This window comes from Plasmodium coatneyi, chromosome 9, assembly GCF_001680005.1.
Source record: "Plasmodium coatneyi strain Hackeri chromosome 9, complete sequence".
Classification (NCBI taxonomy): Eukaryota; Apicomplexa; class Aconoidasida; order Haemosporida; family Plasmodiidae; genus Plasmodium; species Plasmodium coatneyi.
The window spans coordinates 1,806,748-1,833,342 of record NC_033564.1 but is presented as its reverse complement, the minus strand read 5'-3'; the positions used below and the strand labels follow the sequence as shown (position 1 = coordinate 1,833,342).

At 41.3% G+C, this 26,595-nt stretch overlaps 7 protein-coding genes across 7 annotated transcripts; 5 read left to right on the top strand and 2 right to left on the bottom strand.

Moving 5' to 3' along the window:
* Window positions 1-23: 23 nt before the first annotated feature.
* On the top strand, window positions 24-3,077 carry PCOAH_00026930 (Uncharacterized protein; the record flags this gene model as incomplete). Its single annotated transcript, XM_020059498.1, has 3 exons — window positions 24-853; window positions 1,827-2,676; window positions 3,057-3,077. 3 exons carry the CDS (start codon window positions 24-26, stop codon window positions 3,075-3,077), a joined length of 1,701 nt encoding a protein of 566 aa, XP_019914813.1.
* Window positions 3,078-4,588: 1,511 nt separating this feature from the next.
* Window positions 4,589-5,821, top strand: PCOAH_00026920 (Uncharacterized protein; the record flags this gene model as incomplete). The annotated part of the gene is made up of 1 exon (XM_020059497.1): window positions 4,589-5,821. The coding sequence occupies one exon, from the start codon at window positions 4,589-4,591 to the stop codon at window positions 5,819-5,821; it is 1,233 nt and encodes a 410-aa protein (XP_019914945.1).
* Window positions 5,822-6,808: 987 nt separating this feature from the next.
* On the top strand, window positions 6,809-9,902 carry PCOAH_00026910 (Uncharacterized protein; the record flags this gene model as incomplete). The annotated part of the gene is made up of 2 exons (XM_020059496.1): window positions 6,809-6,856; window positions 7,077-9,902. 2 exons carry the CDS (start codon window positions 6,809-6,811, stop codon window positions 9,900-9,902), a joined length of 2,874 nt encoding a protein of 957 aa, XP_019915075.1.
* Window positions 9,903-12,093: 2,191 nt separating this feature from the next.
* PCOAH_00026900 (Protein phosphatase 2C domain containing protein) lies at window positions 12,094-14,406 on the top strand (the record flags this gene model as incomplete). Its single annotated transcript, XM_020059495.1, has 1 exon — window positions 12,094-14,406. The coding sequence occupies one exon, from the start codon at window positions 12,094-12,096 to the stop codon at window positions 14,404-14,406; it is 2,313 nt and encodes a 770-aa protein (XP_019914731.1).
* An 861-nt stretch (window positions 14,407-15,267) lies between these two features.
* On the bottom strand, window positions 15,268-17,241 carry PCOAH_00026890 (Uncharacterized protein; the record flags this gene model as incomplete). Its single annotated transcript, XM_020059494.1, has 1 exon — window positions 15,268-17,241. One exon carries the CDS (start codon window positions 17,239-17,241, stop codon window positions 15,268-15,270), a length of 1,974 nt encoding a protein of 657 aa, XP_019915134.1.
* A 997-nt stretch (window positions 17,242-18,238) lies between these two features.
* On the bottom strand, window positions 18,239-19,810 carry PCOAH_00026880 (Coatomer delta subunit; the record flags this gene model as incomplete). Its single annotated transcript, XM_020059493.1, has 1 exon — window positions 18,239-19,810. One exon carries the CDS (start codon window positions 19,808-19,810, stop codon window positions 18,239-18,241), a length of 1,572 nt encoding a protein of 523 aa, XP_019914995.1.
* Window positions 19,811-21,572: 1,762 nt separating this feature from the next.
* PCOAH_00026870 (DNA-directed RNA polymerase subunit beta) lies at window positions 21,573-26,351 on the top strand (the record flags this gene model as incomplete). Its single annotated transcript, XM_020059492.1, has 2 exons — window positions 21,573-23,133; window positions 23,293-26,351. 2 exons carry the CDS (start codon window positions 21,573-21,575, stop codon window positions 26,349-26,351), a joined length of 4,620 nt encoding a protein of 1,539 aa, XP_019914751.1.
* Between the last annotated feature and the right edge of the window lie 244 nt (window positions 26,352-26,595).

Below are 26,595 nucleotides of genomic sequence, written 5' to 3'. Positions count from 1 at the left end.
ATCAGATTAGCGGGGAGTCCCAAATGAAGAAGGCGCTCCTGTTGCTATCGTTATGTATTAAACTGCTAGCTTGCCTATTCCTCCTACCGTGTTGTAAAAATGTAGAGGCAAAAAATGTGAAGGTAGATCTAGATGGAAAGGTGTATACCATTCTGTACGAATCGAAGAAAGTGAAATTCTCAGACCTTGATCCTCTTAAAATTATGTTTCACTCGAACCATGTAAAGCATTCCGGTAATGCATTAATCCGTTATTTAACCAAAATGACGTCAACAGATTTGAATAAAATGGATTATGTAGTGAGGCATGTTGATATCTCTTACGATAAACCACTAAAATATGAGGACCGTTACAAAATAATAGGAGGGATAACGTCCTATGGGAATACCTCTATACGGATAACTATATTTGGGGTAAGCTCGAGCAGTAAAAATGAAGGTAGGAGCTACTTGGGTGTTAAAAATATTTTGCGAAATTGGAGGTGTGCGAATTCGAACGAGGCGGCTAATCATGAGGTGGGCCATGAAGAGGCCTGCATCTCAAGGCCTCAGAACGAAGGGGACTTCAAATGTGAACACATCGACATGGGCACAAAAAGGGATCCAAACAAAGAGACCACCAAAAGTGACTTCCATGTAGAGAAGCTTCTTGCAGAATACAAGGAAGATAATGCCGATGCAGTTATCAAGCTATGTAGGAATAAAATGAACGAAATCGCATCACAGAAAAATTGTATAAATTATTTTACTGCACATTATACTATAGTTCGTGTAAATAAACAAGGAGCTAAAGAACCTATTCAGGAAAAATACAAAAATGAGTTTCCGCCAATTGAAGTTGAAAGATTGATGGAGTTAGTCAACGTATTTTGCTAAGCGAAAAAAAAAAAAAGGCCAAATATAAATCATCACCACCTTTTATCATTGGTGGATGGCACCACATTGTAGAGAGTCCCCCCCCCTCGCATGGGAAAACGGACACACATGCGCAGCTTTGTCTATTTGGTGCATCCTGGATAGCGTATTGCGATGCGCCTTGTAATTTTTGATGACCTTATTTGGCTGCATCACGCTGCAGTTTGCACCATTTTGCTGCATTTTTTTAATCATTTTTAATCTTTTTTTTTTTTTTACTCCCACGCTTCTCTAACTATTCAGCCTATTTATTCCCTGCTCATTCCTTTTTTCCACAACAGTATTCTCCTTTTTAAAATTCTCACCCTTTTCCATACCAAAAAAAAAAACAGCAACTTTTAATTAAATCGCTTCAAGCGGCAATGATGTGCAGACAGGTGGGCCCACTGCAGGGCCACCCTTCTGGGGTTTCCTCTGTAATGCAAGCAGCATGGAATGGCGTAAATTGGTAAAAAAAATAAATAGGCAAATTGTTATATAAATAAATAGCCAAATGAATAGATGGATGGGCAAATAGCTAAGCGGGTAGAGCGAACCGAACAGAAATTGCGCGCCCGCGATGGATGCCTGATTGTGCACTTTTGGGCAGAATGCACCGTTTTTTGCGAACTCGATTTGATACGCCACTGGGGTGGTGCCAATGTGTGTACATATAATACACACTAACATGGGCAGACTCAGGTGAGTGTATCCCCCTGATCACATTTTCGAACCTCTGGCGGCAATTTTTTTGAAAGTCCAAAAGGAAGCGCCCTCCGCAGCTTCAGCACGCCATCTCACAGAACGTTGACCACTTTGCTGTAGCAGCCATTCTGTCTTTGTAACTCTCCCAACTCAACTTAGCCAACACGGTTAATTAAACTCAGCCTGCTTAACTTGGTTCGCGCTACCACTCTCCACGCTAACCGCCAGGATGATGTCCCCACGTGCGCTGCTCTTCGCGCTGCTCTGCCTGTACCTTCACAGGTGGGCCGCGGAAGCAATCAACCTAAAGCTTCTCATAGATGGAAAAACATACACCATGTTATACGAATCGAAGAAAGTGAAATTCTCAGACCTTGATATTCTCAACATCATGTTCCATTCGAATCAAGTGAGGCACTGCGGCAACTCGGTCATTTGTTATCTTCTCAAAATATCTTCCACAGATATTGAAAATATGAATTACGTGGTTCGCCACATCGACATTTCATATAACCGCCCCTTGAAGTACGAAAATGTTTATAAAATCATTGGGGGTGTGACTAGCTATGGCGTCACCTCCATGAAGATCACTTTGTTTGGGGTGGGATCGACCATGAAAGGGGAGGAGGAAGCGAAAAGCGAAGGTGGTGAGGGAAGCAGCGCCGGAAGTAGCGCCGGAAGTAGCGACGGAAGCAGCAACGGAAGCAGCGACGTAAGCAACGACGTAAGCAGCGACGTAAGCAACGAAGGAAGTGATGAGGAAGATAACATGATGGCGATGCTAAGGATGAATTTATTACACGATAATACGAAGAAAAGAAAACAGATAAGGAAGGAGAAAAGCATCGATAAGTTGCTAAGCCAATTGGGGGATGAACACCAAAACATCACTGAAGCGATTAACATGAAAGACCCGTTGCTGCAAGAAATTGCTTCCAAAAAAAATTGCATAAATTACTTCTCCGTTGTTTATACTTTGGTGAAAGTAGACGATAAGGGGGAAAAGAGTATCATCGATGATGCCTTTAAAAATGAACACATGCCGATGGATGCCGATCAGCTCAACGAAGCTGTTAAAGTATTCTGTTAGTTCGCCCGCAGGGGTATACCTCTTGCATGTTTAATTGATTACCTATTCCTGTGACGTAGTTGCACATTAACAATAAACACGTCCCTCTTTCATTAGTCACCTATTGTGGGAATTCTTTTTGCACACAGTTTGGATATTTGGCTACCTTTTTTTTTTTTTTTTTTTTTTTTTTCCCTTTTTAAATATCTTTGGCTTTATGTTTCCCCTAGCAGCTTTAACCTTGTATGTTGTACTCCTTATCAGTTGTATACGTTTTCCTTTGCTAAAGATAACCACTGTCCATTCATTTACCCATTTATTGTGCATATTTTATATTTTTTCTGTTTCCCCCTTGCATGTGTCTTTCCCCTTTTACACACCATAAGTAGGGGGTATTTAAGAAGCTTTAAAATTGCACACGTTAGAAGAAAAAAAAAAAAAAAAAAAAAAAAAAAACGACTAGCCATTTTGCCAGTAAGATGGGAAGCGCTCAACCAACCTGTGCACATGTGTACATCATGGCGACAACAATTTTCAGGAAACTTTTGTTTCTTCTACACCGCGATGTTATCTTTATTTTATTGATTCTTCTTTTTAGTTTTTAAAATTTTGTTTCCATTTTAACCACGTCACACGTTGGATAATTCGCATTTTCTTTAAAAACTCCCATCTTGGAAGAGTAACCCTTTCGTTTTTACCCCGCGGTTATGAGGAGATACACGCACAGAAATAGGCGCAATATAAGACGTGCACACGAATGAGTGTGCCTATGCACGCTTTGCAATCATTGCCTGCGCAAGAAGGTCACACCGTGTGTATCAAAAATTATTTGAACAACCTCGCCGGTGAAAGAAAAAAGAAAAAAAGAAACTGGCATCACTTCTTCATCAAAAGGTGCAATCCCGACAGTTCTTGCCGCATTCCTTTCCGCCGTGCGTCACACACTTGGCAACCGTGTATCGCCCAGGCGACTAGGCAAAGGTGCCTTAAGGAACTTACCCTGCGTTGCACAAAGTTTTTCCATTCTGTATGTCATATGTATATACAATGCATGGCATACGCACCATGCGTAATATTCGCATACCTACGCACACATTTATGAGGAATAAAAATATCAAGTGCACGCTCTGCGACTGCGCAGCCCAAAGGTGACGTGAAGGGATGGCATAAAAACATCTTCGCGCAGCATATCGAAGGAAAGGGTCATTCGAAGTTTTAAGCACTCCAAAAATATTGTGAGTATATGCTGATAAACGTTCGCACATGGCAACATTTGGTAAATTACTTGGCTTCGTGGCCATTTTGGAAATCCCACATTGATTGGCATAGTTTTACAAGAAAATGGAAAGGCATCGAAGTGAAGCAGTGTAATTATTTTCCCTCTCCCCCAAAAAAAAAATGCGTAAGGGGTGGTTTATATTTATAAACACTTGCACACATGTAAAAACGTACTTGCGTATACATACTTTTGTCCCCTCCTCAAGGGAGCGAAAGGTAAGGATTTATCAACAAGGCCTTTCTGCCTCACCCCCTTTTGCGCAAGAGAAGCATTTTCACAAGAAGCGATGAACTTTTCTACCTTTTCAAAGAGGAGGTACAAATTTACACGTATATTTCAACCGAGTACACCGTGTTGGGGCTTTACAAACGGAGCGAGGTGCTGATAAGTGGCAGAAAGGAAGCAACTGGAACGACGAGAGGAAGGCCGATACGACACAGGAGTGTGAAGGGCGTACAACGAGAACTACCCGAATGAAACTGACCAAACTGGCCGAACCGACCAAAGTGACCAAACTGATAAAACCACAAACCCCATATCTTGCGAACCTGCTGTGCGAATGATTAACGCGGCACATGCAGGACGGAGGGGTTGCGCCAACATATCACATCGCTTAACCGGCGCCGCGCGCCCACCCTCAGAATGAAGGGAACGTACGTCGCGCCGACAAATACAGACGTAGAAGCTAAGAAGCACGAGTACGCTCTGGTAAGCGTAAGAATCCTGTCAATAATTGCAACCGTAACGTATGTCCTACTTTTTAATTTCCTAACAACCAACTTCTTAACATTAGGGGAGGAAGAAAAGACAAATTATGGCATAGACGACAAGGAAAAGAACATCCTCAAGGATGACAAAATTTTTATGAATTATTACAAGGCATTTAACATAATCAACATTGTGTGTGGCTGCTTCCTAATCCTTCTCAATTTGTTGAAAATATTTTCAAGTTTTCGAGTAAAATGTTTTTCAATAAAATTATTTAGCTGCAAGAAGTATATAAGGTTTATCAGCCTCCATTTGGACATATTATTTATATGTATCATTTTTCTGCAAAACTTGGAAAATCGAACGTTTTTCTGTAATATCAAGAATTATATGTACTGGTTTGAAGGTTACAACAATAAAGGGGATTTGTTTTTCAACGCAGGAAGTAATTTATGTCACATGCATAACTATGCATTTGTATTTCCATCAATTTTTATATTCCTCTCGATGATTGAGTTTATCAACTTGTACTTGAATACAGACAAAGCGTTTCGAAAAAAATTCTGCCTATTCTACTTAAAACTGTTTTCAGCATATCTATACCTAGCATTATTTTATATATATTTAAAAACACAATCCTTTTTTAAGAGAATTCTGTCAGGATATAATATTTACGATTTGAACAATTTTAGTGACACTGTTAAGATAATTATTTATTCAACTCAGAAACATAAGAATTATTATTTACGGCTACTCATCGTGAGCACCATAATTTCGGCCGTCCTGTTTTCCCTGTTGAGTTATTACGATTTGCATGGAATTTTAAGAGCGTGCAAATTTTCCCTCCTCGTTAGCATTTTAACAAATGCCTGCACATTAATTTTTGTAGTTAGCCAAGTATTATATTCCAGCTACTTACTTGAAGGAAACCTTTACTTTTGCTCTTATGAGGAATATTTGCAGATGATGCAGATCCATCATGGCCAGACGACTAAGAATTCCGTTGCTCTTTCCAACACGACCGAGACCAAGTGGTTCTGCAACTTGAATTATTTTCTGTACGTGTACTTATCAAATAACTTCATCTGTTTGTTGACCTTCATTGCGGACCTTATGCTCTCCGCCTACATGGTCTTCTCCAACAAGTACGCCTCGAAGGTCGTGTGAGAATTTAGCAGTAAACGTCTAAGCGTGCCGCGTAACGTGTATTTTCTCATCTGTCCATCCTTTTTTTTGTTCAGCATGGATCCTTCCCTCAGTCGTGTCACATATTCATGGGTTTACAATTTTTGGTATTTTTTTTTTTCTTTTTTTTTGGGTGACTGACAGCGGGGTGTTCCTCCCATTTATGCTGAATGCATACGACAGTTCACCCGCCCCTTTTCATTTCATTTGTCAAATATGTAAAATTAGTAACCATTCATACCGCGTTCCAACCGACCCATTTTTTCCTTATTCATGTTGTGCTGTCATTTGATGAAAAGTTTTTATATGCAACTTTAGCCGTTTACTATTTTGAAAAAGGTTTAAAAAAAAAAATTTTAATTCATCGAACGTGTCACTTTGCGTAAATGTTGCGCGATAGGTGCACATATCGTTTGTGTAAAATTGGAACAAATGTGTTGGGACGGAGGGGGCCACTTCTTCCGCTATTATTTTGGCGTCCTGTCCGGTTTTTCGTCCTACATGTTAACTGCTAAGCATCTCCAAGGAGGGAATCAAATTCAGGCAACCAAATTGCATTTGAAAAGACAAATGGAATAACGGGGTGTGTTATTGACTCAAAACACTGCTCATCCAACAAAGAGAATCTCAAAAAGGGAACTACTACGCGCCGCCCAACCACGGGGAAGGTTTACAAAACGCAGGTAAAAAGGGAGTACACGCCGCTTTGGAACGATGCATAGTGTAAAAAAAAAAAAAAAAATGCATTCGCCGAGTGAATATGCCTACGTCACCTCACCCCCGCAGTTACAAATGTGAGAAGGAAGGAGTCCTAATTTTATCATAACTGAACAGTCCGTAAAAATTTGGATAATATACACTTGTTGTGCAACTCGAACTTTATACCTGAACGTTTAAATTTTTTTTTTTTTTTTTTTAATTAGTTTTTCCTTCGCATTATAATCCCACAAGAATGAATCTTCCACGAACATGGGAAATGGACAGGGGAAAAATCGGCTTATCGTTCACGGAACGAATGTAAGGTATTGTAAATGTGGGCGCAGGTTGGAAGGTCATATGTTCCCCTTACACACACATGTGTATAAGATTGGAAATAGCACAGTGTGTCCAAATGACCACGTTTGAGAAGTAGCATCTCCTAAGCACACACACATTGCAGCGGAAAACAGGCCCCAAAGCCCCAATTGAACTTTCCGATCAGTCGTGCATTTATCAACGTCGCCCCCTTCCTTTGCAGGAATTCTTAATAGAAAAGAAACAGAAATTTTCCCTGATTAACATAAAAAATTCAGCACACATTAAGGACATATACAACGGGCCAAATAACCTAATAATTATATACGAAAATGATGACTTTGAAATTGTGGGGTTAAATAATTATGGCCAGCTGGGTCTGGGCGACAAAACAAATAGAATCAAATTGACCCTCAACCCAATTTTGTCCAAACAGAAAGTACGAAAGGTGTCATGTGGGTATGAACATATTATTGCCTTAATGTGCAACCACAACGTTTTCGTCTGGGGAAATAATAACTGTGGCCAATTAGGTATCGGAAATAACACGGATGAAATTTCTATGCCACTGCTCATTTACTTTCAAGAGAAAGTCATAGACATTGCGTGTGGTAAAAATCACTCCCTTTTTTTAACCGAATGGGGAGATGGAAATGGCGAGGGTCACTTGGGTGCATCCGAGGTGAAGGTGAGGGAAGAAGGGGGGACATCCCCCTGTATGATGAAGGGGGAAAAGGAAGTGGGTTCAAGGTGCCTCAGCGGAATTGACATAAATATTAATGATGGGGACGTGGGCAGCAGCCACGTACAAGACGATGACGATGAGGACGAAGATGATGAAGACGATGACGATGCGGATGATAGTGTGAACGACTGCGCTGATTCCCGTGCTGACTCCTGTTATGACCGGCACATCTTCTCCTGCGGCTCCGGGGAAGACGGAAAACTTGGCTTCAAGCGTGAGGAAAACGTGTACTTCCCCAAAAAAATCGAATTAAAAAAAAAAATCAAAATTACTAGCATACACGCCAGCTACAACCACAACGCTCTAATAACAAGCAAAGGGATGTTATACACCTGGGGGGGAAACCGAAATGGTGAATTGGGCATAAAAAGCAACAAATCATCAAGTTACAAAATTAAAAAAATTGATATACCGAAAAATGACACCGTGGTGAAGGTATCCCTAGGAAAATTATACTCAGCCTGTTTAACGAAAAATCATATTTTCTACATTTGGGGAAATAACATTCGGGGGATTAAAAAAATGAGCAACATGGCCAATGTGCGCATCAGACATTTTGCATGCAATGACGATAATATTATCATATTGACAGAAAATGAAAAATTGTTTTTATTTGATTCTTCCAAAAAGGTGCAATGCATGAATACACTCCTGAATACAAAACTGGCCCATGATAAGAAGGGAAGCAATAACCTTATTAAATACAACTCTGTGGGAAATGGACGCAACTATTTATATGCCTACATTAGTATGGGCACGAAAGATGATGTTAACGTTAAGGGTGACCACCTTATTGTGGAAGAAAATTGTGAGGACCGTCATTTGGTGGAGCGCGCAACAAGTACAACTACTAACATGGAAGAAAAGAAAATGTTCTCCCCGATGGAACATGAAGTAAAGTTGAGACAAACCGAAAGGACGGGATCACTCTATCGTCAGATTCATGCGAACGAAGGTGTCCATTTTGTGGATTCCCTGGGGAATACAACCACTCAAGATGGAGCATCTTTTTCAGGCGCAGGAGGAGGTGCAAAAATGGGGAATGTACATGCTTATGTAGTGCAGACAAAAAAGGAACTTGAAAAGGGGAAAAGGTACGAAGGCGAGGGGAGGAATGAAAAAAGCGATGGACTTGGAGAAAAGCAAACTGGAGTAGAGGAAGACACAGTCTCCCGTGTTAGCGATGCAAAGGACGAATTGGAAAAAAAACAATTTACGGAGGAAGAGGCACGTGCCGACCTTCCCCTTCTTGAAGTTAATAAGGAAGGGCATTTCTTCAGAACATTCAGCAATTTTAGGAAAAGTAAAAACAAAGTGGAACAGAACGATTCGTATTTGCAGGAAGTGCGCGAAGGGGGGCAAAAAAGGGCAAACAAAAACAGCACTACTAAGGGCAATAATATACACCATAATGTACGCGATAATAGGAGGGACAAAAAAAAAGAAGCGAAACGTAAAAACGGTGTAGAAGATCACCTCATCCAAAACGTAAGCTATATGAAGGCAAATTCGATAAACGCGGAAGATGTAACTATGGGGGGGGACTACATACTGAAGCACACCGAGCTCATCATTAACAGGAACAGGCATTGTTTAGATTTCTTATCACTTGACGGCGAACTGAAGTTACACTGCGACAGTTTTGGACACAAAAAAGGACGAAATGCACAAAGGGGAAATAAATATGGCCGTAAATACGGAGGGGGACAACACCCCATGTCCACTACTGGGGAAGATAAATACGCCCAGCTAAATATCGTCCTACTGCAGGAACTAAAGAAACAGAAAAAAATAAACGTCGTTTATTGCCACCTGCTGAATAGGCTCCAGAGGGAGCTAAGCCAATTGAGGGAGGAAAAAAAAAATTTTAAAAGGAAAATTTCGAATCTGCAAAAATTTGCAAATTTAAAGAGAAATGTAACCCCAGGTAAAGGGCAGAAAAATGAAGGCGTTAATTTCGATTTGTTCTCAGAAGGAGGGGCGAAAAAAGGTGCTTGCGTTGCTTCGTGTAATGGTTATGCTGGAGGGGGAAATTACGTGCATTTGGGGGGTGCACATAATGATGAGGATGGAGGCAACCACAACGGCCCCTGTGACCGCTGTCATGACAACGGAAATAATGGGTGCACCTTTTCGCTAAACCAATCTGAGGACCTAATAAATTTCACAAACGAAAACGAGCCGGGGGTCCCAAACAATTTGCAGGTTTTAGACGAAGTAGCCCCCGATTTGTTCCTCAAAAGGAAAGATGATGACCATAATGATAAACTGAACAATATTCCAATATTTTTTTTGCATAGTTAGAAGGAGCATGGGCGCTCTTCTGTCGCTTTTCCTATTTCTTTGTTTGCATTAACATTCAAGTTGGAGGGACGAGCAAACGTTTTGTCATCGCCGGGAGGGGGGGATTTTGGCGGTGTAAGGCACGTTAAGAATGCGCTGTAACATGTGTGCAGGAAGGAATATAACGCCAGAAGACTCTACATAAAAAATATGAGCGCATAAGCGAGGTACTACGTACGCAGGTACTATTTGCATAAAACGTATATGCGTATACGCCATTACCACTCTATCAAATCGGCCCTTCCTTATTTCATCAAAAAACAGGGTCATTTCATTGTGCGTAAAAGAAGTTGGCTCCCCCCGCTTTTTCCTTTTTAAAGCTGCATTTTTCATTTGGCTGATTTATTTCCCTTTCGCGCAGTATGCAGTATATGCAGGACGTGTTGGGGAACGAACATATATCTATTGGAAAGGATCCGCGAATTTACATGATCGCACAAGTATATGTTTTTTTTTTTATTTTCTTATTCCCCTCAAAGTGTTGTACAACGAATAATGGCCCCTTTTGTTTGTATCAGTTCTGACTCACGATAGGCGCATGTGCTCACTGTAGAAATATTTTTCCCCCGAGGTCATGACGCGGCGGGAAAAAAAACGCGCTGCATGTGGACGTGGTAAATTTACGGATGTACATATGTATGCACCATATATGGAAATATATATACCTGTACCTATATGCATTATTTGTACGCAATTTGTGCGCAATTTATGCGCATTTATTTATACTTGTATGTTTATGCCCCAAATTGAACCTCCCTCAAAGAAACGACGACGCATTGCTCCCCCATCTGAGTGCTACATGACGCTTCCACATAAGCATATATATATATGTATGCTCGTATTAGATGTACATATATATATATTTTTTTTTTTTTTTTTTTTTTTTTAAGGTGGATGAATATTTGAGATACTTTGCGGTTTTTTTTTTTTTTTTTAACGCAAATTTTAAAAATTCAAAAAATTATGAAGCTTTTCTTTCTATACGCGAATGTTATATTTATATACATAATATAGATACTACTCTAAGCGTACATATTTTTACGTGAAAAAATAACTTACCAAATTTTGCTTCATTTGACCGAGTAATATTAGCTTCCGCTTCGCATTGCATTGCATTCGTTTGATTTACTTTGCACATTTTACTTTGCTTCCCCTAGTTATTTTTAAAAAAAATTGATTCAAATGGACGATCCAACAAAAGAGGGAAACCATTCACCCCCCTTAGCTGTGTAGTAAAAATTATCTTTACATAATAAGATTCTCTTTACCCACACGCTTTTTCAGAAGCAAAGAAACGCCACGTACGATGTGCGGCGTTATGCACGTATTTTATTAGTAGATAAAATTCCACATTACATAAATGTAGTAATGGTATTAGGAAGAGTTTGCTTTTTTTTTATTTATTTATTTATTTTAATCCTCCATTTACGTAAATAACGTATGCGAATATGTGTACAACATTATCATTTGCATAACTTACGTGTACTGATTTTCCTCCCCCCCGATAGCTTCGCATAAACGCGTTTACAACGCCTGGACGAGTATTTCCCACAGCCGCGTAGGGCAGCAAGCTGAGCGGGCAACGTGGCAACTCATGCACATGTACTTATGCACATATGTGCGTATAGGCGCATTGGCATATACATAATACATAAACGTTACCTACTCGCGGGCGCATACCCACTCGAGCAGCTTGCCCCTCGTCGAGCGAAGTTTTGTTTACGCAAAATTTTACATGCGTGGTGACTATTTGACATTCCTTTTTTTGCCTTATTCGTGCGATTTTCCACTGCGCACCATTTTTCCTTGCTCCGTTTTTTTCCCGCCACTTTTATATTTATATTTTTTTCGTTTACACCCCTTCGCTGCACGCATGGAAATGCACCCAAGTATATTTCGCCCTTGTTAGTCTAACTGGAACATTTATTTCTCACAACAGTGATACATCGTTCTTTTTGCTTCCCCCCAAAATTTGATCGCATCCATTTGAAAGGTGCGAGGCGAAAAGGACGAGAGAAAGAGAAAGGAAAGAAAAAGAAGACATACAAACGTGCACACGCGTAAACGTACCCTTGTACACATACGCTAAATCTTCATAACCCGCGCGTCTGTACGCCTCCAATCCAAATGATGGTAGAAAAGGACACCGAAAATGAAAGTTAACGCTGTAAGTAACATTTTCAACCTGCACGAGCAGGCCGCACCGAAGAAAAAATGGCCCCTTCTGTTCACGGTGATCGCCCTGCTGGCGGCGACATCAGGCCGTGTAAATGGCTCCGCATTTAATTCCACAAAAGAGTCAGTAATAAACGAGCATAACAACAATTTTAACGGTCGCGAAGATGAATTCAATTACCCCGATAAAGATCCATATGAAGAAAGGAGCTTAGGGTCAAGTCAACCTAAGGTGTATTATGAACATCTGGAAGAACTGAGCAACGCCTTCTTTACGCAGAATGACCAGAAAATTAGTATGATTCAATTCGGCGCCAATAATCCGATACAAGACAGATGCTTTGTGTACGAAATAGATATGAGTAATGAATTCTTAGAACCCATTGGTAGTTACCAAAGGATAAAAAGCAAAGAGGACAAACAATTTATTAAAGACTTTGGAAAGAGCGCAATTAAATATGTTAGCCACATTGACCACCTCACCGGCGGTAATTATAGTGGACGTATGACCACGGCCATGGAAAAGGGCAAAGGGAAAAGCACAAATAAGGGGTCACTTAGGGAAGGATCTGCTGGACCTTCTGTCTTAGGGCCAATGCCACCCTGGGATTCAACAGTGCTAAGGCCTACTCCGGTAGGACCATCATCTTTGGGATCATCATCCATGGGATCAGGATGGGGATCACCCGTGGAGCCATCTGTAGGAATGTCTACGCCAGGTAGTGGGTCCACCACAGCTGGGCCCTCGACGCAAGCACCCACAGACATTAACAGGCCGCAAGCTTTTGTGGAAACAAAGGCAACCGAAAAAACTGAAGATCCAACAACTGATCCGATGAATGTGGATGCTGGAGATAGCGCAACAGAGGAAACGACAGAAAATGTGCCAGATGAGGCAACCCCCAATGATGCAGACGAAGCAACCCCCAGTGCGGTAGACAAAGCAACCGAGAGCACCTCCGACAAAGTGATCGAAAATGTGGAACTTGGAGCAGCCGAAAATGCAGAAGCTGCCCCAACGGAAGCAACCCCATCGACCGAAGAATCTACCCCAACAGAGGCAACCCCATCGACCGAAGAATCTGCCCCAACGGATGCAACCCCGTCCACCACAGAAACTACCCCAACAGAGACCACCCCATCAGGTGAAGGTAGCAACAAAGAGGACGTTGCTGGTCCAAGTGGCCAACCCGTTGAAGTGCAAGGCCCAATAGACACTGAACAAGTATCCCTTGCAGGTCCATCGATAATGGAACCGAGCGATTACCTAAACGAACAAGAATTATCGAGAAAGGCATTTGACAGGTATAACCAGTATTATGACGAAATGAAAGCCTTTAATGACTCCTTCCTATTCGCTGCAGTGATAGATGGACATGGAGGAGAAGTGATCGCAGACATAGTGAAGAGGTGGCTGGGATTTTACGTGAAGAAGCAATTAATGGAAAAGTTAATAAGTAATGATTACCAGATTTTGACCCCAAGTGATATAGTAGCAAGTCTGGAGGAAGCGCACATTCAGTTAGACAATGATATTTTAAGAAAAGCAAAGGAATATTTTTTTGATGGAAATAGCAGTTACACAAGAGTTGGTTCCTGTTCAATCAGTGTCCTCATGGATAAGAACTATTTCTATGTAAGCAATTTAGGAGATTCCAAAGGATTGTTAATAAAAAAAAATTCTGTTGTTAGGCTGAACAATATACAGAATGCAAGTGAAATAGCAGAAAGAATGAGATTAGTTCAGGAGCATCCGAATGAAGACGATGTAATTATGTGTAAAAGGACAGTGAAATATGGAAATACGAGATCCAGTGAAATTTTTAACTTAACTCAACAGAGTTCACAATTTCAAGTGTATAATGTTGGACGATGTTATGTCAAAGGAAGATTACAATGCACAAGGAGTTTTGGAGATTTTTACCTGAAGAAGAAAATCTTTTCCTTCGATTATAGGAAAAATAGATTCATCGTTAAGGAGCCTCACTCCTATCCCTACATTTCGGCCATTCCTGAAGTACTTAAAATTAGGAGAACTGAGGATGATGAATATCTCGTTTTAGTATCCGATGGCATTTCGGATCACTTAAGTGACCAAGAAATATACGACATCGTGAACGAGTACAGCTTCTCTGTGAAGAAAATGTCACAGATTATGATTCAGACCGTCTTAGTGAAGGCCGCCATGCACGAGCGCATGTCCCCCAGGGAGTTCTTGGCATTCGTGCCCCGCGACAAGAGAAGGAAGTTCTTCGACGATATGTCCGTCATTATCGTTAAGTTGAAGTGAGGAACGAAGATGAACAAGTTAAGATGAACAAACGGGTGAACAAACGGGTGAACAAACGGGTGAACAAGTTAAGGTGAACAAGTTAAGGTGAACAAGTCAAGAAGGGAAGGAGCGAAGGAGCGAGTAAGCCACTGCCATGATAAGGATGAAAGCATTCCCCCCCTCCGACCCCTGTCTTTTTTATCATGTGATATTTGTTTTTCACACATAATATTTGTCATCAAAATTCGTACGTTAAAATACGCACATACGTGATGTTTTTTTTTTTTTTTCTTTTCAAAATGCGAAAAGCACAGTTTTACCCAATATTTATATCCTGCGCGCAAGCACAAAAAAAAAAAATATATTTTTTTTTTTTATATATGTACACGTACGCATGTGCATGCACAAACGCATATGTGTCGTTATATTATAAACCCCATACTTTTTGCTATTTTTAATGTGATTTTATATATAACCTTTTAATAAATTTTAAGATTTCTTTATTTGTTTTGTTTCCTCCATTCTTTCATTCAAACCGACATAAACTTTTAAGAATATACACCATTTTTAAATTTTAATACCGGTATTGTTAAAAAGGAATCTACCGCGTTAGTCCTATCAGGGGAGGACAAACCAACCGTTCACGACGACTGGAACGCACACAGTGCGCTGCACACAACGCGATGCAATTTATGAAGGCGTAATTTATCTCTGTTCGGCAAATTTTGTAAAAGTCCACTTGAAAAAAAAAAGGAACTGTCGAACTTACTTCGCACGGGTGGCACTTGTTTAGCCGCTTTTTCAACCCACCTCGGGCTACGCACCCGTTGTGTCAAGCGTATACACGCACTCCCCCAGGGGAAGTTGGCCCAAACCGTGCTAACCCTTCTTCTTCCTCACTTTCCCTTTACCACCTTTCTTATCAGAATTTTTAACGTACACATAAATGTAGTAAAGGAAAAACTTGTTGTACCTAATTATAGACGATTGGGTAGAAGAAATTAAGAACATTTTTATTTTGTAAATATTTTGTATATTGCATTGGTTTGTATTTAAGCTGAAGGAGGTGTCATCCCTACACTTGATATTTATGACGACCAGTTGGTAATACCCATTTAAATGTAGTGTGGCTTTATCTAGGTGGTTTATTTCCTTGTCTGTTTTTAATCCTGCAAATATCCTTTTATATTTTAGGAGCTTCTTATCTGTGACTACCTCTACAGCGTAGTCCACGTTGTCGTCTGCCGTAGCTTCGAAGATGCGTTTGAGAAGGTTCAGGTCTATGATATCTCTGTAGTGTTCATTTGGTAAACTTGTATTAGGGGTGCTATTTCCCTGGGGAATTCCTTCACGCACATCGGGGTTGAACACACTGGATTTCTTAGCCTCCTCGCGGGGGACAATTTCCTTAGGTTCCTCACGCACATCACTGCGATCGTTATTTGCGGTGGCAATTGGAACGGCACCCGCATTGACAATTGCGCCCCCCTGTGTAGTCTCCCCCTCGGGTGTTTTCTGTTTCCTTTCCAGCACGTACAAAACGTTGTCCCCATTTATGCACAAGTCTTGGGGCTCCACCCCCTCAGCCAAGTTTCTTCGAAACGAGTTCACCTTTTCGATGAACATTTCGACATACATCTGAAGGAACAAACTCCTGTGTAGGATCTGCTCCTCCGGGGTGGACAAAAAATTATTCTTATGGAAGTACCCCTGGTAGAGTAAATGCTCATATGATATAAGTTTGAAAATATCAAAAATGTTTTCCCTCTCATTTTCCTGAAGGAACTTTTTTATTTTGTTCACTTTGTTTTTTCTGCTCGTTTGCATTTTGAAGTTTTTGAAAATGTCTCTTTTGAGCTTCTCCACGAGGTTGCCCGTGGGGGGGGCATGCCCCGGTTGCATACACATCGGAGGTTCCTCTATCATATGCGGTTCTTCCCGCAGGCCAGCTTCCCCCTCCTTCATCATCTTCTCCAGCTTTTCATACACCTGAAGGAGTAGCCCCCCCGGGCTGGAGGTCTCTTCCCCGATTGTCTCCTCATCACGATTTTCACTTTGCACAACCACCTTGGCGTCCTTTTCTCCCTTTGGTTTTTCAGCAGACCTGTTCGTAATCCCCCCCTTTTCACCTCGGACGAATAAGAAATCGAACAAATTGTTAATCGTGCCGCTTGCGTTGTCTTCCTCCTTTGCTCCCTCCCCATATTTTTCCCCAACGTGGTTCGCGCAAAACATGTAGCCATACCCATCCATGGTATTATTTATAAAGTACCCGACGTACAGGAAGGGATAAAAGTAGTACACGCCAAACCCATTAAACATATTCTTGTCAAATTCCCCTATGTATATATTGACCTCCTTCAGGGGTACATATAAAAAATTTTTTAAATTTTTTGTAGACCCCTGGATGATGGAGTCCTTATCCCTAGACAGTGCATGGTGTATATTCATGTAGTAAAATAAGTTGTGAATATTTTTGTACTTTATCCATATGCCTTTTCTGTAATTGCCGTTTTGGAAATGCCCTGCAAAGATTTCGTTCGCTCTGATGTACTTTCCCTGGCCATGGAAAATGATGCCTCTCCCGGGGGACCCTTCCTGTCCCGAGTTGCTGTCAAGGGTGTTATTATCAGTGGTTATGCCTTTACCCGCGCTGTCACTGGTGTCCCCATGTGGATCTTCATTTGTGTCCCCCTTTTTACACCCCTTTTTGTTCCCATGTTTTCCTTTATTCAAAGTGGCTCCACTCTCCGGGAGAGCTTCACCATGGCTGGGTTCGTCCTCTAGGATATACTCTCCAACGTACAGCGTGCAGTCCCTGTAAAAGCATCCTCTCAACGTCTTATCGCTCATTAACTTGACACAATATATTGTAATAAACTTGGCTTTTCCTTCTATGGGTCCACTTTTTTGTTAGATTCTTTATTTAGCAAGCTATACAAAGGGATATACGATGATGGAATTTTTTTTTTTTTTTTTAAAGCTTTTCACCCCCTTTTTGCCTATTAGCACAAGTCCAAATGAGTTAAGCATTTTTTCCCTTCCATCACTGAAACGGTTTGGTAGGGCGCTTTAATATTCCCCTTCCGTAGTGTTACTCTTGTGGAAAAAAGACAAGCGTAGATTTTCGTGCATAGCTTTGCGAGCGCAAGGATAGGAGGGGCACCATCGAAGGGGCGCACGAAGTTACGAACGAAGTTACGAACGCGCAGGAGATCTGCTCCAATGGTATTCACACATAATGTGGCGACAGGTCTCCCTACCCTACCATGGCTTTTCCCATCATAAAATACAAAAAAAAAGAAAAGGAGATTCTTTTCATCCCAGAAGGTATTCGTATCGCCCCTTCTGCGTGCACGTTTGGGGGAGACTGCATTTTTACGCTTAAAAATGGCAGTTTCCTTTTCCTCCACAAATGGGTACACCCGAATGGGAAGTCATGCGGGGGTACAATTGCAGGCAAGAAGCATTAAAGCTTTCCCTCCCAATGTAGCTATCCCTATAAAGCACACCGTTTGGACCTAACCCACTGGTTTAATTCGTATGTTTACTTTTCTTTTTCTTGCATGCATTTACATGACCCCGTGGCTGTGGCGAAGGATAACATGCCGCGACGATCACCTCTGCATAAAGATGACACGTGTTAAATGGATGTCCCGTCGGGGGGGCTCTCCCTCGGGGCCCAGTTAAACTGCGCTAGGTCTTTTTAGTAGTTTGAAATGAATCGATAGGACAAAAAAAAAAGGAGCACACAGTGGGCATGCAAATTGGCACAAAAAGTTGTCACAATGGATCCTGCCCGTGACGGTGGAGGGAGCACCCCATGTAGCGGTCCCCACACCGGAACAGGCTACTTGTTGATGGTGAAGAGGTAAGTAATATTCTTCTTAATTTCGTACTCAATGTCTTCGTTTGTATCCTCATCAAAGACCTTCAAAACGTTCAATTTGTGCGCCAGTATGTTTGACTTGGCCTCAACAGAGAAAGGGAAGACGCTCTCCGGTTTGGACTGAATGGAAATTTCAATTTGGCAGTTCTGGTTGCTTTTTAGAGCATCTACCTTCCAGGCGAGCAAAATCCCATCATGTTCGATAATGCCTTTGTCTTTGCTCATAATCTGTGGCTTACTAGAAGAGGGGCACATTAAATTCACGTTCAAATCGTATATCACATCGTCGGGGTTTTTTCTTTTATTTTCAATTTCCAAATTTAGGAGAGTACTTTCATTGTCTTCACATGGCCAGCAACTAATGTTAAGTGGTATATACGAATCGTTCAGGTGATTTATTTTCCACTTGAGTAAAGGGTAAGTAGTATTTACACGAAAATTCTTCCCCTTATCCTTTAATTCTAGTACATTAGAGTTATACTTACTTTTGTCTAATATGGGGTGTATCTTGGCCTTATCAGAATATTCGTTATCCAATTCTATGATCACTTTTGAATACTTGTGGTTATTTATTTGCATGTTAAAGGTTCCTTGAATGTCCAAATCGCAGAGGGTTCCTTCCGAACTTAGAGTACATATAATGTGCTCACTTATGACTATATTGATGGGCTTATCGAACAGGGCATTTACATTAATGTTTGGTTTGTTGAGCGTTTTATTACTGTCTACTACGTTTAGAATTTTCACTTGCTCTTTTTTGTTTGATATTTGCATTCCCCTATATGCATTGAAGCTTTCATCTAGGATATCACTGGGTTCCTCCGTTTTGTAGAGAAAGTGGTCCATCATGTTGGTGTTGTAACCAATGTTGTTGGTGTTGTAACCAATGTTGTTGGTGTTGTAACCCATGTTGGTGTTGTAACCCATGTTGGTATTGTACCCCATGTTGGTACTGTAGTCCACATTTGTGAGGACATCATTGGAGAGAAAACTATTACTACCAGCTTTGCCCTGTTTCTGTCTATTCTTTTCCAACTTGGAGGCAATAAATTTCCTTCTCTCTTTTTCCTCCTTCTCTTTATTCTCCCTAATTATGGTCTGTAATTTCTCTTCATGGGACTCCATTTCAATGTACGTTTTTATTTGGTTACTGTTTACTATTTCTCGTACTCCATTTTTTATTAACTCATCGATGTAAAATATGATGGTAAAGCATTTCTTCAGAATGGTACTTTCATTGATGTTCCCCTGACATAGGTCCTGAATTATCTGACTGAGCACCTTAATTATTTCCAAGTCTTCTATAATGTTAGAGTTTATATTCGTTATTAGGAAAATGTAAATACTATCCAGTGGCTGGTATACGTATCTTACTTTGTCCGTTTCTATGTACGTGTGGTCGCTCCTCTCCCGTTCGATCAGGTTGTGGAACGGGATGGTCAGCGAATCCAAGTCACATTTGCTGATGTTCTGGAACTGCCGAGAAACCAAAATTTTGCTCTTCGTGCTTATAGCCGCGCTTAACACAGTCATTCTCGCAAGCTGGGTTGTTCTACAGGTTGGGTGGCAATGCGCTCAGCTATATCACGCGGTTACGCTAAGCTGGTTTTACAGTTAACCAGAGGGCCAAGAATAAACGTTTGCTTCAAAAGCAAAAAAGGAGGAAAAAGATTCCGTTATGACATTCAAGAAATGCCAGTGTGGTTGCATGTAAGGCTACCTAAACACAGGCGAAGGAATAGCACTGATATGGGGAAAAGAACAAATAGGAAGATTAAACGGTGTGCGAAGAAACGGTCACGTGCTTTTAAAGCAGTTCTGCTCAAAGCGGCGTGAATAAAAAAAAAGAAAAAAAGTATCTTTCTGCTATACCCCCCAAAAAAAGGGAACACTTAAAAATGCATATAGGTGAAAATAGATACGTACGTCATCATATGCTACGGTCTGTGTACCCGTGCGATATGCAAACGCAAACCCAGTGGGGGAAAGGCTTGGGCCAAACTGAAACAAGATGGCTGGCACATAAAAAAGGCGCAAGTTCAAATTCGACGGAAAAAAAAATAATGTATACTCGCGCGATGAATGGGTTATGTGTATTTTACCGTTTGGGTACGGGGAAATGCTAATCGATAAAAATCAAAGCAAAAAGTTCTTGGTTTGTAAACATACGTACTCGTGCGGTAAAGGAGACTGGGTTTGCTCGCGTGCCTAGCTTAACGCAAGAAGGGGAAGAAAAGAAAGAAAAAAAAAAAAAATACTTATTAACATAAATATAAATGTGATATATGCAATACAAACAACTGGTTATACGTGTGGTGCCCGTTTTTACATGCATTATATATGCGGCCGTACCCGTATGCGCGAGGTTTTTAAAAAAAAAAAAAAAAAAGCAACATGGCGCAATAACGGAGTAGCGCAGAAGAACCGGGGGGCAATATTTGGCCCCCCACATGTAACGTCAGCATAGAAGATTTTTTTTTTGGGGGGGCCATTCATCCTGCTCGTTCAATATGCCATTTGTTGTAAAGCAATTTTCCAAGAACAAAAATAAATAAATAAAATAAAATACGCAAGAACAATAGCTACATTAATGCGTATGATGTTGCCCCCTTTTAACGCTTTGAATTAATTTCATTTTAATAGGGCCAACTACATTTTGCGACATCTTTTAATAAACGTTTCGTAATTTTACAACTTTACTTTTACGCTTGGCCAGTTCTTCCCCTTTTGTACATCCCGTGGATGCTCCGTCGGATGGAGAAAACTGACCAAGTTGACCAACCAAAGGGGCATTTTTAACCATCCCCTGAGGAGCCTTTTGTAAATCTTTCCACGCAGGACAGCGCAGGACATTTTTTGCTTTCCCTTTTAAACACCCTGTTTTGGGTTATACCAACGGGGTCAGTAAACATTTCAGCGTTGCGACATTTTCTCCCCATTTTTTCTGTCTGCAAAGAATTTGTTGTTTGTTGTTGTATGCTTCACACTCCGAAGGAGCATCATAAGTTTGAGGATCTACTTACCGTTTTCTGCGTTGTGAATTAACCCCCAAAATTATGAAAGCGCGTTGACGGATAGAATCTCGGGAGTTGCTACTATTTACGGCGCACAGGGGGGGTAGGAGAAGTTGCTCATCCACGCAGGAACGGGCATACCGAAGCAGGTTAGTGCGTAAGGATACACGAATAGGGGCACGTCTTTCGTCGACTGCACAGTTAAGACCCCTTGCAGAAGGAACGGCGAGCATATAAGTCAACATCCACATAGGAGAAAAAAAAAATAAGTGTAACGAAAGATGATGCAGAACAAGCAGGTAGTTAGCGGCAGACTCGGTGGAGGCCCACGCGCGAACAAGGCCAATGCAAGCATTGGAGACAACCCAAGTGGTAACCGCTCCAGTGGTAGCGGGCCCAAGGGGGACAGCCTCCCCACTGCGGAGGATGTGAAAAAAATAAACCTGAAAATCACTGACGGGGAAATCAAGATGCATCTGAAAATAATCGAGGCACTCTACCCGAACATGAAGCCCAAAGTAGATAGGCTAATAAACGGGACGTACAACATTTTCACAAAATTTTTAATACAGTCTCATATAGACGACTACAACTCCTTCGTAAATGTTTACATCAAGAACATGCCGGAGAGCATCCCCGTGATGGAATTCTCCCCCAACATAAACACATACGCTGCGCAAAACTTTAACAAAAAAAAAACAGATTCGATAAAATTTTACGTAAGTGACATAAGAATAAAAAACCCCGTGTTGAAAAACGACAAAGGAGAAACAAGAAACGACTATCCCTATTTGTGTAAACTATCAGCGAGAACCTACGAAGGAGAAATAACTTTAAAAATTAACAAAAAAACGAATGATGAAATAACTAGCACTACGGTGAGTGCAGGGACCATCCCTGTGATGGTGTTATCAAATCTGTGCAATCTGAGCAGCTTAAGTAAGAAGATGCTGCCCCAGAAGGGAGAAGACGAAAGTTTGTTAGGAGGATTCTTCGTCATCTCAGGACATTTAAAAGTTATTAGATATGTAATTCACCCAAAGTACAACACTATTCTACTTAATGACGAGAATAAAGTGCATATGAATTGCCTACTAAATGATAACTCAGTTTATGTGAACTTTTTGTCTTGTCTAAAATTTGATTTCTTTATCTATGGCGCGAGGTACCAAAATGGAGTCATCATAGTCCCTCTGCATATCATTCTGTTACTTCTAAGTCCTATTAAGAAAAAAAGTTACTTATTCAGTAAAATGAAAATGGGGATCAAAAACGAAAATGCAGTCAAGTATATAGAGCAATACATCCAATCCATATTTATAAAAAATGGACTAACCGAAAAAGAAGTATTTGAAAAATATAATTTGAAATATCTAGGCAACTCTACCTATTTCAAGAGGGGCATATTTCGTTATAGTGTCGCCTCTGATGAGAAAAAAGGCAAAACAATTCTAAGGTATGTAATTCTACCTCATATCCAAAGCTACTCAGAGAAATTTGAAACGGTCTGTATGATGTTTAAGACGTTAATTCTTAGCAAGTTTAAGTTAATCGCTCGAATTAATAAGGATTCGCTCGAAAACCACGCAGTTACGACGTGTAGCCATTTGCTGTCCAACTTGCTGAAGGAACAAATCATGACTTGCCTCAGCCGCTTAGCTTTCAGATATACCAGGAACTTTTACAAATTTTACGAGAAAAAATATGACTCCTTTAAGGTGATGGTGAAGCAGATTTACCTCCGTTATAAGGAGATGGTTATGGATGAGCTGGACGAGAAGCACCTGAACTCGGTGCCCCTGCAGGGCGAGGACTCGGATGTGGCCAAGCTGGCAGATTCAGGTGAGCAGAGGTGACTGACTGGGTGTGCCTCCACACGGCTGTGCATCGCAGTATGGACTCCTATACATCCGTAGATGAACTGTTGCGCATCAGTAGGTGAACTGTTCTGCATCAGTAGGTGAATTGTTATACATTTTCTAATTCTTCTCCCCCCCTCAGGAAACCAACTCGCCATTAGCCATAAAAGCGAATCGGTGAAAAAGCTCAAGTCCATCTTCATCGGTGAGAAGGAGAAGCTCTTCAGCAGCGTCGAGAGCTACGTTCGAGAACTTTACAACGACAACAACTTCTTCGTAGAAATCGCAAGGTCCTTCTCCACGCTGACCATACCAATAACATTCTTTTTCAAGACGGGAAATATTTCTTCAGAAAATATAGGATACCAGCAGAAAAGCGGGTGGGTCATCGGAGCAGACGAAATTAACAGTCTTCGATTTATTACGAATTTTAGAGCAATACACAGAGGATGCTTTTTTCAAGACGTTAAAATTTTAAGTCCAAGAAAATTACTGGGGGAATCATGGGGATTCATATGTCCTGTCCATACGCCTGACGGTTCCCCCTGTGGTTTGCTAAATCATTTGTCTCAGTTTAGTTACGTACACAATTCGGCTAGCAATGAATCACACAAGCTGAATATAAAATTGTACTTAAAAAAAATTGGCGTTAACGTAAATCTGGATGATACTAGTGGTATCCCCACAATATATGAGGATCAAACTATACCCATCGTTGTGGACTCGGTTCCCATAACGTACATAAGTGAGCAAGACTTTAGCAGAGTTGTTTACAAGTTAAAATATGCCAAAAATCACAACCTCTACAATTTGAAGGCCTACTTTGAAATCAATGCCTACCTGAATGAACCCCTTCTCATGAACTCCATAATAATTAACACCTTCCCCGGGAGATTGATTAGGCCACTCTTTAATTTAAAAATGAAGTGCATAGAATACATCTCCCCGTCTTATCAACCTTACGTAGCTATTGCCATAAATTACGAAGATATTAAGAAGAACAACCTAGCCAGGAGGATGCTAAGAATGAAGGAGCGTTTAGTTGGTTCCAAAAAAGGGGCGCAGCAAAAAATGACCATAAAGGAGCAGTATTTGCTTCATACCAGGAGGAAGAAATTGGCATCCTCCTCAAAGGGGAGTGCTCTTCAAAATGGCAGTACTGTGGAGGGACCCGGGGCGTCCGAATCGGCGATTAGCAGGAAAGTGCTGCAACTTTTAGAAGATGGTGAAAACGAGGAGGGGGAACATACGGATAGCCAAGGAGACCACACACGTGACGAGGACGACTACGTGAGCAGCTCGAACTACGACTCGAGCGGGGACTCATGTGGGGAAGGAAGTGACGACAGAAGTGAAGAACGTGAGGGAAAAAATAGGCACAGTGTACCGCCCACCTCCTACACAGACAGCGACGAAAACGCAAACCTAGACATCTACGAGCAAATGCCGCAAAAGTTCGAATACATGGAATTGAAGGAGACGTCTTTCCTGTCCTTCTTGGGATCGCTGACCCCCTTTTCCGACCACAACCAAAGTCCGCGTAACATTTACCAGTGCCAAATGTTGAAGCAGACGATGGGCATACAAAGCTTAAACATGATGTATACATTCACGAACAAAATATATAGGATGATAACCCCTCAATATCCGCTAGTCGTTACGAGAGATTACGAGCTCTATGGGGTGGATAATTTTCCTAGTGGCACGAATGCAGTTGTGGCAATTTTGGCGTACACCGGGTACGACATGGAGGACGCACTGATTATAAACAAGTCCAGTGCGGAGAGAGGTATTTTCAGGACTCATATTTACAAAACGGAAGTTATCGACTTGGAGAAAAATCTTGGTGATGGGGATTTTATACTCGGCAACAATGTTAGATACACGAGCAGCAATGCAGGAACAAATGCAAATGCCACGAACAGTAACAGTACTGGTAAGAGTATCTCAAAAATTCAGTACGAACATATGGGTAAGATGTTAAATAAGGACGGGTTGCCTCGCGTGCAACAGAAGATAGTGGAGTCGAGTCCACTCTACTCCTATATCAATAAAGCAAGCGAACTAACCGTGTATGAGAAATTTAAAGATCATGGGGAATATTACGTAGACTGTGTAACTAATTACAAAAGTACGAAGAATCAAATTGCCATCGTCCGATTACGCACGACAAGACCACCTCTTGTGGGAGATAAATTTGCATCCAGACATGGACAGAAGGGAGTTGTTTCCAGGTTGTTTCCACATGAAGATATGCCCTTTTCGGAAAGTGGAATTGTCCCCGATGTTATTTTCAACCCCCATGGTATCCCCTCACGTATGACCATTGGTATGCTTATCGAGAGCATTTGTGGAAAGGCTGCCTGCATCTATGGTAAGAGAATTGACGCCACTCCGTTTAGGAAGTACACGAAACAGAGAAGTTTCAACAACGAGTGGATTGACAATTGTGGCGTTAAGGGTTTTCTCGAGAGGGAAAAACAAGGAAAAAATGAAGACGGAAAGGATAGTAGTACCCACGCTGCTGAGCAGGAGGTTAACCAAAGTAAATGGAAGAAGAAAAAAAATGATATCCCCAAGGGGGAAACCCAAAAGAGCACAAAAAACAATATCACGTATGACGAAAAAATAGACTACTTCGCAAAGCTGCTGCTAAACAAGGGCTACGATTACTACGGAACGGAGTTACTCTACAGTGGCATATACGGGGTACCCCTCCAAGCGCACATTTTCTTTGGTGTCATTTATTACCAAAGGTTACGTCATATGGCTTATGACAAGGCGCAAGTTAGGCGAACAGGACCAATATGTAACTTAACCCATCAACCCTTAAAGGGGAAGAAAAAACATGGAGGAATCAGACTAGGAGAAATGGAACGAGATGGACTAATATCTCACGGTTGCAGTTTTATAATTAATGAGAGATTTCTCATGAATTCGGATGGACATGAGTGCTTTGTTTGTCCCCAATGTGGACTAATCCTTTCCCCAATTATGCAGTTCACCTGTAGTGGGGAAATGGTTAAGGGCAGGAGCATTGGTGGAAGGAGTAAAATAGCAGTTTGCAAATCTTGTGGCGTTTCATGTAAAATTGTTTATGTGCCCTATGTTCTGCGCTATTTACTGAATGAGTTAGTCTGCCTGAATGTGACCATCCGGCTGAATATCAAGTCGGTGGAGAACATGTTTGATATGAAGTAGGGGGGGAGTGCCCATCGAATATCGCGCTCATCCGTGTGTGCGGTCATATATTTATTTATTTTTATTTTTTTTTTTACGTTATGCGGGACCCCACAACCACGTGTGACCAACTTGGTTTGTTTTCGTTTTGCGCGCTAATTGTAATGGCGTTTTTTGCGTGAAGGACGACACGGAAAAATGGCCAAGTGGGAAGAAAAAATGGACAACTCTGGCGTGGTAGGGGCATTCATTCTGCGGGGACCTG